The sequence below is a fragment of the Peromyscus maniculatus genome, chromosome 9 (assembly GCF_049852395.1).
Source record: "Peromyscus maniculatus bairdii isolate BWxNUB_F1_BW_parent chromosome 9, HU_Pman_BW_mat_3.1, whole genome shotgun sequence".
In the NCBI taxonomy this organism is placed as follows: domain Eukaryota; kingdom Metazoa; phylum Chordata; class Mammalia; order Rodentia; family Cricetidae; genus Peromyscus; species Peromyscus maniculatus.
Window position 1 is genome coordinate 13611952 of NC_134860.1, and position 18664 is coordinate 13630615.

Below are 18664 nucleotides of genomic sequence, written 5' to 3' on the forward strand. Positions count from 1 at the left end.
TCACGTCTATTAAAGTTAGGGACTACACTAATGGATGATTATCAGAAGACTCCTAAAAATAACTCCACGAATAAACTGCCAGTTCCCCTCCATTTTAAATGAGGAAAATGGAGATAAGTTAGTTAGGAATCAGTCCAGGGCCGTGTAGTGAGTGTGGGGGTGGAAAGCAACCACTCTTGCTTTCCATCCTGCAGGCCCTGGCATTTCCCATTGGTGACCTCTGATCCCCTCTAGAAGAGCAGTTCATTCTATTCTGGTAACATCCAGGTCATAAACCTCCCCTCCTGTCAATACCTACTTAAGTCTGAATTTAATGACTCTTGGAGCCTGAAATTCCAGCTACATCCTCCAGGGCCTTCCCCACTCTTTTTCTGATTTCTAACTTGCTGGTTAACACCTGTGACTGTCTTCCCATGCCCACAAGATCACCAAAGACATCAGGAAAGAAGAGAAGGGACAAGGTTAGGAGTAAAGTACAAAGTCAACTAGATAAAGTCTGAGTGAAAGCATTCACTCCAAACAAGAGGAAAAGGCGGCCTGGGTGTGGCAGCAGGTAGAGAAGTCTTTGATTTCAGGAGGAGGGTGACAGGTACTGTCCTAGCACTGAGAAAATGCTACTGGCTGGATATGAAGAGAAGATATGAGAAGCATCATTTTTCGGGAGCTGATACTGTCTAGACAGGCTTGGCATGGAGCTAGACACTGTATGTGTATGCACTGGGTTCTGTCTTAGGGTTACTGTTGCTACAACAAAACACCATGACCAAAGCAACTTGGAGAGGAAAGAGTTTATTAGGCTTACACTTCAACAGTACTATTCATCATTGAAGGAAGTCAGGACAGGAACTCAAACAGGGCAGGAACCTGGAGAGAGGAGATGACACAGAGGCTATGGAGGGGAGCTGCTTACTGGTTTCCTTCCCACGACTTGCTCAGCCTGCTTTCTTAGAACCCAAGACCACCAGCCTAGAAATGGCCCCACCCACAATGGACAGAGCCGTCCTGGCTTAATCAATCACCAATTAAGAAAATGTCCTACAAGCACACAGTACACAATATACAGTACAGCCGGATTTTATGGAGGCATTTTCTTAATTGAGGTTCTCTCCTCACAGATGACTTCAGCTTTTGTCAAGTTGACATAAAACTATCCAGCACACTCCTCAGCATCTTCTTTGGCCAACCTCATCCGCCTAGGCTTGACTAGGCTCTTGAGCATTCCAGACTGTGGACCCTGGTGGAAAAGCCAGAGGACCAAGTGTTCTGAGACAGAAAGCAAAGCCAGTGAATGGGTGACTTACCAGGAAGTCTAATATTTACTCCTCCCCGGCATCTTGAGAAGATTTTCCAGGATGGAGTTAGAGAAGAGAAAACAAAAAAAATCTCCAAAAACCTCTGTGAGAGCCAGCTCTAGGACCCTTCCTGCATGACCCTTGAAGAGGGCTGACCTCTCTCCTCCTGCAGTGACACCCTTGCCGTCAGCATAGGTGGTAATGCCTCAAAAGGTAGCCCACTGACAGCTTTGGGTTCTGAGACTGGGTGTCCATGGGGCATTAAAGAAAGACAGATGTTTGCCCATGTTCATGAGCATATGTAGACATCTCTAATGTCTCCCTGCAATGTCAGAATCTCCTCTGTGAGCAAGTGCCTGCAAGTTCCAGGAATTTACAGTTTGTGGGAAGGTTCTGTCCCCTGGACAGTCAAGGATGGGCAAGCCTGGGCTACTTTTCAGCAGCACTCCAGGTGGAAAAGCTTTATTTTCTTTTGTAACCGATGATCCGAGGTCTGAATGCAGGTGTTGTGCCCTGAAGCACAGACTTTCTAATGCTTGCGTGGTCTTCAGAAAGCCTTGCTTCATGTTGCTCCTTTTTTCTAGAGACTATCATAGAGACAATTTTCAAAGGCCCTTCTTAGAGACCACAGTCTGTTTTTCTTTTTTTCCTTGAGCCTAGCACCTCAAGGAGACAGATGTTACCCATGGCCTGGTCGAAATAGAGTTGTTTGCAAATAGACAGCCCATTCAGCTAGTCGCTAGTCACTTGCCCCTGGGCAGCTGCCCATCTGCTTTATCTTGCTGTGCCCCAGCTTCTTGTGGCCTGAGGTTGTTTCTATAGAGGGATTCTCTCCCTCCCCTCAAGACTGGGTGATTCAGGAAGCAATAAGCTGCTGAGTGCTGGGGCTGGGGCTCCCTCCCTAATCCCCAGCCTGTGTTTATCCCATGGCCTTGGGGTGGGGGTTGGAGAGTGATGAGCAAGTGGGTAGCTGCTGGACCTACTGGACAAGCAGGACGGAGCATTCCCGGGACAGGCCCCCTGCCTGGGCCCAAGAGGAGCCAGAAGCCATGTGGGTGGCTGTGGGCATGCTCTGGCTCCTTGCCCTTGGGGGACCTCACCAGGCCTGGAGCTTCTGCCCCTCTCAATGCAGCTGCAGCCTGCACATCCTGAGTGATGGCAGCAAGGCCAGGTAAGACACCACCAGGTGTGGGATGGGTCATCAGGCCTTCATAGGTTCACCAGCTCGGCAGAGTGGGGAGGGGTTGGATGCCCGGCAGCTGTCCACTTACAAAACACCTGCTCCCACCTGAGGCCATCTGATACACATAGACACGTCGGTTTGGGGGACCCTAGAAACCCAAGGTCTTGTGAAAACAGTCAGTGCTGTGTCATCTTCAGTAAGCAGGGGGTTTACTCTGCCCAGAAGTGTGCGGGCCCTACATGGGCCAGGTTCTGGAAGTTCTTCCTGAGCCTTCCTTCATGTTTCTGGTAGGGAGAAACCCTCTTTAAACATGTAGAAGTTTCTTCCTTATCTTATTCTTTCCCTCCGTTTGCTTCCTTCCATTTTTATCTTCTTCTCGGTGTCCCCCAGCTCCTTCTTTCTAGGTATCCCTCATTCTCATGCCTGACCTCCACAAAATACCCAGTCTCATTCAGGTGCCTTTTGTCCCCTAACCCATGGTGGGACACATGCCTCCTGATGTACTTCCCCCCTACTTGGATGTCTATAAGACCAGCAGTGCCCACTCCCTTGCAGGAAGCTCCCTTCATCCTCAGCCCACTTCTTGATTTCTGCTACACTTTCTTCTCCTCTTCATGGATCTTTGAAGCCAAAGCCGCTGTGATTGGTGGACCCTAGCTTTTCTCATGGAGCTCGATTTCTTCCTTTTGTCAGGCAGCTTTAAGTCATCTTTTCTCAATGTTCTTGGCTTATTCCGGAGGGAACTTATTTTTTGATGTCTCAAGGATTTCAGTCCCTCACTCAGGGCTTTTCCTACCTGCTTTCCAACCTTGTTGAATCCATCATCTTTTCTTTTTTGTTTTACATGAATACTGGAGAAACACTGATGGTTTATGATGGTGGAAATGAACTTATTGGAACTACCTTTTTCACATGATGCTGGCAATGTTGAATTGATCGGGGATGATGGAGGCTGGGAATGGAGAGGGACCTCCAGAAAAGATGACATGTATGTTCTGGAGAAAAGAAAGCATTCCATTGTTGATGTGTTTGATGATTTCATTAATAAGGAGAGTAAATTTCCTTTCACTAAGTGAGACAGGCTGATGCTTAATGATACTTAATCAGCCTGGAAAATGGCTGATGACTCGGGACAGGGTGGTGAGGGTGCTTTTTGTCACCCTGGTCACAAAGGTGACATCATCCAAAGAGAGCAAATGCCTCAAAGTCACATTCCATTGGTGATGGAACCAGTACCAGAATCCATGGATCTAATTTTTAGACACTGGGAATTCTGCCGTGTATGGGGAGCAGGAGATTCAGCCTTCTACATAGAGTGTCCTACAAGGTCAGTGAGGCCATGAAAGGCTGCAGGGAAGCCCAAGTCTCTAGCCACCACAGGCATAGACTGATATCAAGGCACCTTTTGTGTGTTAAATACCTTCCTCAGACCCAGCTCTAACCTTGTAGAGTAGCATCCTAGCACCCTTCCTGCTTCATGTTCAAATCCTGAACACAGTATGTATGCCTCTGGGAATAAGAGTTGGAGCTGTGTGTGTCGGGGAGTGGCTTGGCCAGGGCAATATGGGCACCTAAACAAATGTTTCCCCTTTCTCTTGGTGCACAGTTTTTTAAGGTGGCTCATGTTAGGCTCTTCCTACCCTTTAAGTCTTCCCTTGACCATTTCTTCCCCAGTTTAGGAACAATTTCCCTATCAATTCCCTTCCTTTATCTGGATCCAAACCTTCCTTATTAACATCCTACCCATACACATCGGCACTGTATGTCTATGCACTATGCACTAGGGTCTTTCTATGTATGTGTTAGGGTATCTCTTTCTCGGCTAGATTATCAACAGCAGTGGGCAGGCACTGTGACTATGATGCAATGTTGATGTCTATGCTAACAAGCAGATCTGAGGGCTCATAAGGGAAGGATGTTTGTGCAAATATCCCCCATTTCTGTGACCAGGACAGTGGTGTGCAGCGACCCTGACTTGACCTTGCCCCCAGCTTCGATTCCTCCGGACACCTGCAAGCTGCGCTTGGAGCGGACCGCCATCCGTAGGGTGCCTGGAGAGGCCTTCCGGCCTCTCAGCCGCCTGGAACAGCTGTGGCTGCCTTACAATGCTCTCAGCGAGCTCAGTGCCCTCATGCTTAGGGGCCTGCGCCGCCTGCGAGAGCTGCGTCTGCCTGGGAACCGCCTGGCTGCTTTCCCCTGGGCTGCGCTCAGGGATGCTCCGCAACTGCAGCTGCTCGACCTGCAGGCCAATCGCCTGTCGACCTTGCCACCTGAGGCTGCACACTTCCTGGAGAACCTTACTTTCCTGGACCTTTCCAGCAACCAGCTGATGAGGCTTCCCCTGGAGCTGCTAGACACCTGGGCTCACCTGAAGATCGGACCCTTCCATTCAGGTCACCGCGCCAGGCTAGTTCTAGGTAATCAAGATGGCTTCCTTCATCCTGAACCATCCCGGTGCATCTTGGGCTTTTAGGCAACTCTTCAAGCCTCTCTGTGTCTGATTGACATCATGCTCACCTATACCTGAGGGGAGATGGAAAGATGTCGGCATTAATCTCAGGTTTAGTAGCTCTAGACAAACCGAACCAGCTCATATTCCAGCATTAGAAATAAGAAAACTGAGACTCAAGAGGTCCCTAGTCACACAACCAATGTGTGGCCTGGTTAAACTCAGGTTCACAGCTCAGGATAGAATGAGTCAGAGCAGTATGTCAACCAGACCTTCTGCCTCTTTGCTCCTAATAAACTGGAGGTTTACCAAGTAAACAAGCAAGGCTTTGCTTCCCAGGGCACCTACCTGCTCTTGGGGCTGACAGGTACAGCCGTAACTGGAAAAGCCATTAAAAACAAAGCAAAGAGGCTAATGATCCCTTTGTCCCTTTTCCTACCCTAATCCCTCTCCCAAGGGCAGCTTCCAATTATCATGTTTACTTACAAGATCCTTATCTTTTACAATATATTTACATGTGCATACAAATACACACACACACACACACACACACACAGAGAGAGAGAGAGAGAGAGAGAGAGAGAGAGAGAGAGAGAGAGAGAGAAGCTGTGTAATGTTACAATTTTTTAATGTATTTGTCTGTGTACCACATGTGTGTCTGTGCCCTTGGATGCCAGAAGAGGGTGTTATATCCCCTGTATCACTAGTTACCGATGAGTGTGAGCCTACATGTCGGTGCCAGATCCTCTGGAAGAGCAGCCAGTGCACTTAACCATAGAGCCATCTCCAGCCCCTGGTGCTAATTTTTTTAAACCATATTGTATATATTAACCACCACCAATTTTTTTTCATTCGACAATGTATCTCAGAACTCTTTCTAGATAACTACAAATGAGCAGGTTCATTTTCCACAGTAAAGCAGCCATCCTCACTTCAAAGGTCTTTAGATTGTTCTCACTGTCTTATTAACACCTTTGGTGCCAGAGACTATTCTCAGCCATGGATTCTTAGTATGTGTATGCCAATGCATCTGAAGGATAGAAACTGAGAAGTGAACTTGCCAGATAATACAGTACACATGTTAAAATATTTACATTCAGTTTGATGGCTTCTAAGGAGGCTGATACAGTTTTCAGTCTTTGTCATACTTTGTGTATGTGGCATGTGTGTATATCTGCTTGCATGTGTATGGCGTGTGTGTGTGTGTGTGTGTGTGTGTGTGTGTGTGTGTGCAGGTGCACACGCATATGAATGTACCAACCTAAAGCTGATGTCAGTTGTCTTCCATGGCCATTCTCCATTTTATTTATTGAGGCAGGGTCTCCCACTAACCCAGAGCTCACTGATTCAGCTGGTCTCACTGCAGCTTGCCCTAGGGAGTCGCTGTCTCCACCTTCCTAGGATGGGGAACACAGGCTTCCACCATGCCTGCCTGCCTTTTATGCATATTAGGAAAACCAAACTCTGGTCCTCAGACTCATCCAGCAAGGGCTGGATTCACTGGTCCAAGTCCTCATACCCAGTGAGTATTTTTGAGTGATTTCCAATTCTTGATACTAGAAGCACTTTATGAAGAGAGAAGCAGTGAGGGAAAACAATGCTGTCACAGAAAATGAAAAATCAAGTTTATCAATTTAGCAAGATGAGGAGCTGGGATGGGAGGTCAGTTCTGTTGACTTTGAGCAGAAAAACAGCCTCGTCTTCCCAGAGGGGACATGGACTTGCTAATGGACCTGGAGATCTGGGGTTAACCCCTTGCTTACTTTCTCATTTCTGCAGGGCTTCAGGACAACCCCTGGGTATGTGACTGTCGACTCTATGACCTGGTTCATCTCCTAGATGGCTGGACTTCAAACTTGGTCTTCATTGAACCTAGACTGAGGTGTGCCAGCCCACGCAGCCTGGCCGGAGTGGCCTTTAGCCAGCTGGAGCTGAGAAAGTGTCAGAGCCCAGAGCTCCGTCCAGGGGTGACCAGCATCATATCCCCTTTGGGTAGCACAGTATTGCTACGTTGTGGAGCAACTGGGATCCCAGGTCCTGAGATGAGCTGGAGGAGAGCCAATGGACGAGCACTCAATGGCACAGGTAAGTGAGCAACAAGGCCTTCTGTGTTGAGTGCTGAATTGATACACGTGGGTCAGCTTCCCAAATGGAGAGTGGACAGAATTATCAGGGACTGGTATAAGCCAGCCTGGGCTCTGATCTGTGTGAATGCAATTGGCTAGAATCTGCTCATATGCTGGACATTGATTATGTCAATGGCTGGCAACCCATCCTGTTATTTCTCATTAGTCACTTTATTATCAGAAACTCAGGGCCCATGTTGGGAGCAATACAAAGTTAATTTTTGTTTTGTTTTGTTTTTGAGTCAGGGTTTTTCTGTGTAGTCCTGGCTGTCCTGGAACATGTTCTGTAGATCAGGCTGGCCTTGAACTCAAAGATCTGCCTGCCTCTGCCTCCTGGATTTAAAGGTGTGCATTGACCCAGCCAGCACAAAGTTGATTTTTAGGAAAAAATACTCAATACATTTAACATTTTAGCAGGTTTTTCTTTTTAAAATATTAATGTAGAATTATCAAGGGTAAAAAATGATGGAATTGCCATCTGTTGAGATATTCTTATGGATCTAATATTATATTAAGTAAATTATGTCCATAATGTCACTGAACTTTAAAAAGCAGGCAAGGTTGGACATGATGATCTGAGTCTATAGCCCTAGCATTTGAGAGGCAGGAAGATCAGACGTTCAAGGCCAATCTTAACTACATTGAGAGTTAGGGGTCAGTCAGGCCACATGGGACCTTCATCAGAACCACCCCCACCCTGAGCCAAACCAAGATAAAACTGTAAAAAGCAAGAGTTTTTATTGTCTTTATTCATGCAAATAAATGGAAATGCTGAGAGGTAAATGCTTGCCCCGCATCGCACAGCTCCTATCTGAAGAAGTGAGTCTAGCACTGGATTCATAGTGTGTATGAAGGGTCTATTCTGGCTGAGTTGTGTGGCAGAGATGGATCATCTCTTGCGGTGGCAGCGGGGACAAGAATCAGTCATACACAGGCAGAAAATAAGTCGAGGAGAAATAATTTCTTAGGACCCAACCAGAAAATCTCACATCACTCCCAGTTTTCTGCCGCCTCCCTAAACAAGGCTGACAACCATTGCTCTAGAATAGGGAGTTTGGATTAGTTTGCAAAGCAGTGCAAAAGGCTCCACTGTGGAAGAACACAAAGGTGAGGACGCTGATTAGACGTGTCAGTTGGGGTGTGCAAGGGGGTATGGCACTTCCAGATTGTCCCCTCGGCCTCACACTCACCCCTGAACCTACCTACCCCCAGTGCATCTGCCTGCTTCCCTGAAGGGTCACCTTTGCAGCCCTCTGGAAGCTGAAGGGGAAATTCTGGGCATAACAGACTTTGAAGGCAGTTAGTCCTGCACTGACAGTTTGTTCTTGAGTAATCCAGTGAGATAGGCCTTGAAGAACTTGAGATTTGAGTGCATATTTCATCGGGATGAGTGGTATTCCCTACAGTGTGTGTAGACCAGGGACTATGTGTGACCTGAGCCTTAGAAGGAAGCCTGTGAAGACCCTTCCTTCCTTCCTTCCTTCCTTCCTTCCTTCCTTCCTTCCTTCCTTCCTTCCTTCCTTCCTTCCTTCCTTCCTTCCTTCATATCTGCCTCTTCTCTCCCTAGTGCACCAGGAAGTCTCCAGCGATGGCTCAAGCTGGACTTTGCTGGATCTGCCTGTTGTGTCTCTCTTTGACTCTGGAGACTACATCTGCCAGGCCAAGAACTTTCTAGGGGCTTCTGAAACCCTTATCTCCTTAATTGTCACCGAGCCCCAGACTTCTACAGAGTACAGCGGGGTTCCAAGGGCCCTGTGGGCAAGGACAGGGGAAGGGACCGAAGCTGCTGCTTACAACAACAAGCTGGTGGCCAGGCATGTTCCCCACATTCCTGAGCCTGTAGCCATGGCCACCAAGCCCTCAGTGCCCAGCATAAAAGAGGAGCTGGAGCTCCAGCACTTTCAGATGGATGTCCCAGGAGAGCTCTCCAGAGAGCAAGCAGAACTGCAGGAGGCCCAGATGGTCAGGTCTCTCAAGGTGGTGGGAGATACTTACCACAGCGTGTCACTGGTGTGGAAAGCCCCTCAGGCTGGGAACACAACTGCCTTTAGTGTCCTTTACGCCGTCTTTGGGCAGAGCGACATGCGAAGGGTGATTGTGGAGCCTGGGAAGACTAGTGTCACCATCGAGGGGCTTGCTCCAAAGACCAAGTACGTGGCATGTGTCTGTGTGCGGGGCCAAGTGCCTACGAAGGAGCAGTGTGTCATCTTCTCTACTGACGAGGTGGTAGATGCAGAGGGCACCCAGCGGCTCATCAACATGGTGGTGATCAGCGTGGCAGCCATCATCGCGCTGCCTCCCACCCTGCTCGTCTGCTGCGGTGCGCTCCGAAGACGCTGCCACAAGTGCCGCACGCGGGGCTCTGCAGAGGCGACTGGTGCCTATGTTAATTTGGAAAGACTGGGCCACAGCGAGGATGGTTCAGAGCTGTCCAGGAGCAGCCTCAGTGAGGCAGATAGGCTTCTCTCAGCACGCTCCAGCCTGGACTCCCAGGTCTTGGGAGTCAGGGGTGGCAGGCGTATCAATGAGTACTTCTGCTGAGCCTGAGCCCCACTCACACGGGCCTGGACACTCTCCCCCTTCAGTCTCACACACTTCCACACCTGACTGTGTGCTCAGCCACCCTTAAGGTCCGGGTACTTGCTCACATGTACGTTTACATCAACAACAGCGGACACGGCGCATTAAGCACGTACTGTGTGCTAGCAAGTATCCAAAGCACTGCATAGGTGTTAGCTCACTGGGCTCTCATAACAACCATTAGCATCAGGACTCATTTTTCTCTCTATTTTCCTGGAGAAGAAACAGGTGTGAAGTATTTTGCCTGTATCAGTCAGTTTCTGCTACATAACAAATAAAAGCAAAAAACTCTCTGGTATGCAGCATTAAGATACTTACTTTCACACGCTGTGTCTGTAGATTGACTGTCATGGCTCCACTGTGTGCGTCCCATCGGGGCCCAGAGGTGGAGTGTAACAGTGGCTACCTGGGGCAGACTTCTCTCAGATGACATAAGAGGAATGGTAAAATCATGCAGTACCTCTCAATGTCTTAGTGTGAGATTGGTACATTGCTGCTTCTGCCCGTATTGTATCTGCCAAAGAGAGTCGCATGGCCAAACGCAACTTTAACAAGGCAGGCAAAGACACCAGTCCTCTGAAGATGATAACGGGAGACAAAACATTTGTGAAGCAAATTTACGATACGGCCCACTATCGTACTGCCACTGGGGAGTGGCAGCTCCAGCTTTGGACCTAGCAATTGGGCAGTTGGTTCTTCTGAAAAGTCCTTACCACTCTCTCTCTACATTCCTTTATGGTTGCATTTATGTCAACTCATAAACACAGTCTTTCTATACATAGCCATGTTTTTAACACACACACACACACACACACACACACACACACACACACACACACACCTCATCCATATCATGCCCCCTTATTGAATTCTAACATTTAACCTTCGGGATGCCTGGAGATAATCTTTTTTTTTCTGCAATGAATTCTCGAAAATACTATTCTTTTGTTCTCAGCATGCCCGGAGAGAGCCAAGAATCATCTACAACAGAGAGAACTGTCATACCAATCTTGTTTCACACCCAGGCCATTCCCATGGAGCAGCCCTTACAATGATTTCTGAAATTTTCTTGGTTTTGGAGAGGATCTAGGAGCTTTCTTGGTCACCCGGCAGACTCCTTCAGAGAATTCCTGCTGAGTTCTGCCAAAGGCAGAGAAAGTACGGATGTTTATGCACAGGAGTGAGTGAATGTTCCTAGCAGAAGACCTCCATTTATCCCTTGTCTACAGAGAAGATGGGTATCAAGTCTTTTGGTAACAACTGTAGACTTTCAGAGTCAGATGTGATCCAAGGAAATCATTTAACTAGTACCAAACAAGATAATTCACATCACGTGAATGTTGACTAGATATAACTCTTCCCTCCTATTTGCAAAAGACCTCATAAAATGTTCCTATCAGTTCGTTCTGGAGGCCAGGATATTAGATTATATAGAATTAAGAGCCAAAGAACTAAATGTGTATACAAGGGAGAGATAGAGTATCTTTTGGAATCCATATCCTAATGTCTATATTCAGTATTAATCTCTAAAGTGCAGTCCACAACACGTTTACAATGAAAAATAAATATTGGCAGCCTCCAAACCCTGGAATCAGAACCACAAGAACACATGTGCACATGACCATAGATTCAGCAAACTTGGATATTTTTCTGTCCCCTGCCCCTGAAGGTTGCATTTGATTATGACTTGTGAGTCATCACCATTAGCAAGAAAAGTTTTTTGGTTCGACAGTAATAGCCATGTCTGCATCAGAGATCAACATAATTTTTTTTGTAAACAAAACCAGGTAATAAATATCACAGGTTTTGCCATTGCTAATGGAACGAAGGAAAAGCAAATATAGACTATATATGAATTAATGGGCATGGATATGATCCAGTAAAACATTTACAAGGACAGATGGCAAACTGGAGACAACATCCAATTAGCTTTATTGAACTTTGTGTAACAAAATCAGGAACTTGAAAGCAAAAAATAAAATTAGTATACCCAATATTGACCAAGAGATACAGGAGGAGGAAGGAGAGGAGAATGTGAGAGAGTGGGGGTGAGAATCAAAATCTAGTAGGACTATCTTCAGGGTGTGGGTGATCATTGCCTACAATGAGATGCTGGCCTCTTAATGTCCATGTACCAGCTTTCCTTTATGTGTTCTGTTTTTCTTGATTTTTCTCTTATAGGGAAGAGTCATTCTGGATTGTTCTCATGAGTATTTATGTTACTAAAACAAACTCCTCTGGCAAATGAATAAATAAATGGTATCTGGTTTACATACTAACCTTTTAGTATAACTCATCCTTTGAGAACTGGACGTTCCCTGAATAGCCTAGAAAAACAGCTCCTGGTCTTTCTGTACTAAAGGCCAGCTGCCACCTGGGCTATGGTGATCCTGTGGTACACTGCCCCTGGGTAGCTAGTTTAGGAGTTGCCAATCAATGTCAATCAGCTTACATGGTGTCATGGCATCTCTGTTATATATTCTCCAGGCCACAGCATGGTTGTATTCCTCCTGCCTACACAGGTGGTGTGTCCCAAGTCACTTTTTCTCAGTTGCCTCTCCACATTGCAGGATACAAAAAGGCAAAACCAAATTATGTGCTGGAAAGAGGATGTAAGCAGTCAGGCTAGGCTGTTAATCAAGGAACCCAAAGAGCTTGTTCAGCTAGAGCTGAATCTACTGAAGATAATCATCAATTCCCAGGCACCTGAGCATTTGTTGACTTGCAAGGGCATTGTAGGCAGGACATATCCCACTTAGGCCATGGCAGCAGCTTCCACACTTCAGCAGCTTAGCACATAATGAGTCATTCTTGCTCTAGCAGTCTGCTCACTGCGTGAGTGGGGAATGGTGGAGGGAGGGATCTACTTCACTTACTCAAAAACCTAGGCTGGGTGAAACCCCACCATCCGGAATAACAACAGTTACCTCAACAAGGAGAAACAAAACAAATCCAGAGAATCATGGAGGGGATCTTCAAACATCATTACTTCTAACATCTCAGTGGCCAAAATATGGGTCTTATGGCTTAACTATTTCAAGGGAGCCTTGAAATGTGGCCTTTTGCATTTCTTTCACTGCCATACAACACAACATGAGTGGCCCAGGGGCCATCTTAGACATTGTTGTCAAAAGATAAAAAGGGAAGCCAAGCAATGGTGGCACGTGCCTTTAATCCCAGCACACAGAGGCAGAGGCAGGCAGATCTATGAGTTTGAGGCCAGCCTGGCCTACAGAGCAAGCTCTAGGACAGCTAGGCCTACACAGAGAAACTTTGTCTCAAAAAAACATAAAAGCTAGAAAGGGCAAAGACTTTATCTAGAGAAAACAGAGTGTTATTATCTGCTACCTGGTGGCTCACCCAGTTCTGACTGCTTTAGGCTTTCTCAGAGTGGCTGATATTGGGAAGTAGGGGCACTTTCCAGCTGAATAGGATATTCTTTTATTGGGAGTCTGTTCAGGTAAAAAGGAACTGTCTCCCATAGCAATTTATATCTATACCACAATCACACAGTAATTCTCCAAAAACTATCTCTTGAGAGAATTCTATAATCCAAATTCTTAAAAGCCTTCTTCAGAGGGGAGATAAAGATGAAATACCCTCAGATCCTCTCTTCTTTGATATCAGGGTCTCATGACTACATTTGGCAGCATGTTAATTAAGCTAAACAACAACACTAACCAAGTAATTGTATTAATCAGGCTTCTTCAGAGAAATGGAATTTAAAGAATAAGTCTTTATATCAACTCTCTCTCTCTCTCTCTCTCTCTATATATATATATATATATATATATATATAGAGAGAGAGAGAGAGATATTCTAATAAATACATCTAGATAGATATAGAAAGGGTATTTATTAGAATGGCTTACAGGCTGTGGTCCAGTTATTCTAAAAATGGCTGCTCATCAATGAAAGATTTAAGAATCCAGTAGTTGTTCAGTCCACAAGGCTGGATGTCTCAGCTGGTCTTCAACATATGCTGGAATCCTGAAGAAGTAGGTTCCAGTGCCACTGAAGGAATGGACTTGCCATGGAGGGTGAGAGCAAGCAGGCAAAGAGAGCCAAGTTTCTTCTTTCATGTCTGTTATATAGGCTTCCAGCAGAAGGTGTGTCTCAGATTAAAGGTGGATCTCCCCACTTTAAAAGAAAGTTTTAGGTTAAAACTGGGTTTCCTGCCACCTGGAATGGTGGCTCACACCTTTAATTCCAGCATTCAGGAGGCCGAGGCTGGCAGATCTCTGTGAAGCCAGCCTAGTCTACAAATCGAGTTCCATGACAGTCAGGGCTGTTACACAAAGAAACTCAGTCTCAGAAGGAAAAAAAAAATGAGTCTTCCCACTTCAAATGATTTTTTTTTTCTTTTCAAGACAGGGTTTCTCTGCGTAGTCCTGGCTGTCCTAGAACTTGCTCTGTAGATTGCTACGGACTGGCCCATCAGGGGTACCATGGCCGTAGGAAAACCAGGGCTTGGGTAGTCAGGAAGGCAAGGATTCAGCGAATGACAGACAGACAACACACTCAGAAGTGGTTTGAATCTGCTGTAATTTTACTTTTGCAAATCAGTAGTTTATATACAGAAAAGAAAACTATCAAGTCATACAAGGAACAACAAGAGCTTGCCAATAATTCAATTACATCATCTTTAAAAAACAGCAGGCACACAATTATTAATCAGCGTTAGACATATCCCTTCACCTACAAGAACTTTATGACCCAAAGAGCAGTCTGTGTTTTTTAAACTTAGTACAGTCCCTAGACTCGTGTAGACTTCTTGCGATTGCAGCTGTGTCCCTTATCTTATCTCAGCAGTTTTCTAGTTTATTATACATTTTTACTTTTTTGGTTCTCATGGCCTACTTAGCCAATTTGGATGCTGCAGACCCTCTCTAAGTCTTTCTTTAGTTTTTCCATCACATATCTCTCTAATATAAAACCTTTTTACCTGCTGGAATATGGACTCTTGTACTTTTACACTTGTAAGGGGAAGGGGTTCTGCTGTTCTGCAGTAGTCCTTAAGTTTCCCATGCTGAACTTCCTCAACGAAAGGGGCCCACCATCTGCCTCCTATGAGATAAGGTTTTTTTGTCATAAATCATTTTAGTTGGGATTCCCAAAGGATTTCTAATGGGTGAGTGTTTATTCCCCTAGAAGTGTCTAAGCCTTTATATTTTCTTTATCTAGCAGTCTGGGGTTTTTAAGAAATAGCTCATTCTGTTATATCTGATTAAGATCCATGTCCAGCTTCCCCTTTCCTCCATAGTTCACAACCCAAGCATTCATTAATTTTGGCTGTGTTTTATAGATTAATTAGAACATTATCAGAAAAGCAGTTATACAGAACCCATAGCCCAGGGAGCTCATGATCTGTGAAGCACGTCTCCTTCAAGAAGGAGGCATAACACGGGCACTCTGCCAGGGACCTCCAGGGAGCTTAGTCTCATGGGACATGTATCTCCTGTCTGCTATTATTGACATAACTGTTCATGTCACACGGATGACCCTGGAGTTGGTGTGGCAGTAGACCAGGCTGGCCTTGACCTCACAGAGATCCTCCTGCCTCTGCCTCCTGAGTGCTGAGATTAAAGGCATGTACCACCATCACCCGGCCCCATTTGGAATGATTTAATGAATGAAAAATTCCTCACAGGTGTACCCAGCTGCTTGGGTTTTAGTTAATTCCAGATTAATCAAGTTGACAACTGAGACTAGCCATCACAAGTTCACCCTTAGTCAATTTGACATGCAATCATACCTCCTTATGTCATGCTTAATTTCCAAATGAAAACAATAGCCAGATCATAATTATGCCTAACATGATATAATTATCTCTCATACAATTGCAAACACATTATAAATTTTAGAATAAGTGGTAATGTCTCTTGAGGGAAACTCTTTTGGTATTTCAAAAATTAAATATGATAAGCACTGATATTCTCTTAATTGATATTGCATTATAAGAGAAGCGGAATTTTTTTTTTTTGGTGTGTGTTTCGTGGCAGGAGCACTGGAACTCTTGGAACAAAAACCTCTAGGTCAGCAGAACTTAAGGTGACAGGAACAGGAAGGAAATTTTTCTCTAGTGAGTCACTAGAGGTGATAGCGAGTGAATAACACCCCTCTCCACCCCATAATTCATCCTGGCTATGGAAGAAATCATACCACATATTGAACACTGATTTAAAGCATATTACACCTTCTGGAGAACCCTGCCACAGCCCTCCAGGCTGCTGCCACCTAATTGGTACTGTAACTGTGTCTTCAAAAGGCCAGTTGCTTCAGGATGGTGGGGCACATGGTAAGACCAGTGGATTCCATGATCATGAGCCCATTGTCACTCTTCTCTGCAGGTGAAGTGAGTTCTTTGCTCAGAGCAACACTGTGTGGAATACCATGGTGGTGGGTAAGGCATTCAGTAAGTCAATGAATGGTGGTTTTGGCAGAAGCATTATGTACAAGAAAGGCAAACCTATAACCAGTATAATACAAAGTCCTTCCCATGGAAGAAGTGATCCAAAGCAGTTAACTTTTTATCAAATAGCTGGCTGGTTAGACTAGCTGGACCACAGCCTGCACCATGCATAAGTGGATAGCTGCAGCATTACAGTCCTTTTCTGGGACAACCCTAAAAGACATCAGTGAAGGGAAATCTTCACAGTGTGTAGAACTTCAGGCAGTACACATAGTCTTACATTTTGTCCACAAGACAAATGGCCGGGTGTATGATTGATCACTGACTCTTTGGAAATGGCCAGATTTGTGAATGTTCACTGATTCATGGGCTGTAGCCAATGGATTGGCTGTATGGTCAGGGACTTAGATTAGACGTGATTAGAAAATTGGTGAAAAAGACATCTGAGGATGAAGTATGTGGATAGATCTCTTCAAATGAGTAAAGAATGTGAAGATACTTGTGACCCATATAAATGCTCATCAGAAGGTAACTTCAGCAGAGGAAGAGTTCAATAACTAAGTAAATAAGATGACCTATTCTGTTAGCCCACAACCAAAGTGGCCATGGTGGCAGAGATGGAGATTATGGCCATGGACTTGACAACATGGACTGCTACTTACCAAGGCTGACTTGGCTACAGTTACTGCTGAATGCCAGAGCTGCCACCAAGCTAGCTTTAATTGTTCCCTCTATACTCCCCCACAGCTACTTCATATGCCCCTTTGCAAAATAAGGGGATCATGATCAGAAAAGAAATTGCAGAGCTGAATGACCCAGGCGATTCCTAAGATGACATGGCAGTAGACATTCCTTACAAGCTCTAAGACAACGTCTAGGAAAGTGAGTAGGTCTGAGTTTATGGTAAGTAGCACATGGAGTGGACAGAGAGGACATTGTAGGAAAGGGAGGTTTGTTTTTTTGTTTTGTTTTGTTTGGCTTTTATATTTGGGTATATAAGGAAAGAGGAATTTTCTTGGGCTCTCAGATACCCATCCATTGAATTGCAGAGTCCCATGAAGTAAACCTAAGTCCTGGGAAACTTGGCAGAGGGTTCTGGAGTAAAAATCACTTCATGTTGATTCTTTGAGGTCAAACTGGCCAGACACTGATATCCTCTCCAACCTGCTGCTGGATGTGTGATGCTCTGGGAAGGACCTTGCTTTGTGAAATCACTCCTTGCAGCTGAGGATCACCTCCTCTTCTTTTGAATGTATGACAGCAGCATATCTCACCTAGACTTTGTGTCCACAGCACACGCCCACTTTTTTTTTTTTTTTTACTTTGAAAGGAATTGCAAAGACATATGAGTTAGATTGCCTAGGAATGCCAGCGAATGCATCTGGCATGAGTGGGAGGCCTGGGATGTAAGCAGCTTAGCTGGTGACCCATTTCCCCTCACTGGTTAGCTACTGAGCGGATTTGTTTTCACTGAAGCCTTTTGTAGGGTATAACATATATTATGAGTTTTAACAAGAACTCATGGAATTTTGGTATTTTCTTGTAGTGGCCCCAGTTAATGAGAAAGTTGATCCTTCTGCTCATCTAAACTCTGTCATTATCAGGGATAAATTATTGGGCAATGACTGTGTGCTTGGCATCTTAATTAACCTAAACATTTCCTGCACATATTTTAAGATGTTTATTAATATTCTCATTCTGTAGAGAAGAAACAGAGGCTCACAGGTTAAAAGGTATTTCCCAAACCTTCAGACTCAGAAGCATAGACACAAAGAAGACTAAATGAGGAAATCTCTATAGCAGTTTTTCTCACCACCATCGTGCCTGGCAAACATGGCTTACAGTGAATAAACAATAAATATTGGGTGACTGGAGAGTGGTATAGCAATATGGATTACCACAGATAACATTTACAAGCTTGAAATTTGCTCTTTTTGGTGTGAGGCAGTGTTTTGGGAAAGTCAAGGAAAAGATATGCCATTAAGCTTCATGCCCCAGATGCCAAAGCTTTGGCTTTATGTTTTTTAAACTTCCATGGGAAAGGGCATCCTGATGCATCCCTGATTCTAGTGATATGAGTTACAGAAGCAGATGTCATAATGCAGTAGAAGTATGACTAAGCACATCACCCATGGTGCTGGCAGACAACAAGCAAGGGACAGAATCACAGAATTGCTTTGTTGCTCATCATCTGCTTTCACTTCAAGAAAATAGTTAGAAAATGGCATTTATTTGTGAATTAGGAAGTATGAGATGCATTCTGGCCAAGTCCTGAGTGGTGGTGCTCAGGATTGCAACATGTGATTATTTCCCCTAGATTCTTTGTAAGAGGCTGGGAGAAGGTAGAAGCAAAATAGAACTTGATGTCTGATCTATAATTCTCTTTCCAAACTCAAGAAGCAGAGCTTGGTGGACTTTCTCACTTTAATTAAGAGGCCCAACTCCTTCCACATGAGCTTAGCCTGAGCTTGGGAGCTGGACTGTAACAGACCTCAGAGCATTCGGGGCTTTCGTGCTGCTGTGCTGACCTACATCTTCATGGATTACCAATAATAGGATTTGCTACTCAGAAGCTGAGACCATACCTACTCAAAACACACAGGGTATTGCCTACAGATAAAA

At 45.1% G+C, this 18664-nt stretch overlaps 1 protein-coding gene across 1 annotated transcript; it reads left to right on the top strand.

Moving 5' to 3' along the window:
• The first annotated feature begins 2341 nt into the window (after positions 1-2341).
• On the top strand, positions 2342-9591 carry Lrit1 (leucine rich repeat, Ig-like and transmembrane domains 1). The gene is made up of 4 exons (XM_015995571.3): positions 2342-2463; positions 4426-4892; positions 6704-7009; positions 8618-9591. The coding sequence occupies exons 1-4, from the start codon at positions 2342-2344 to the stop codon at positions 9589-9591; spliced, it is 1869 nt and encodes a 622-aa protein (XP_015851057.2).
• The last annotated feature ends 9073 nt before the right edge of the window (positions 9592-18664 follow it).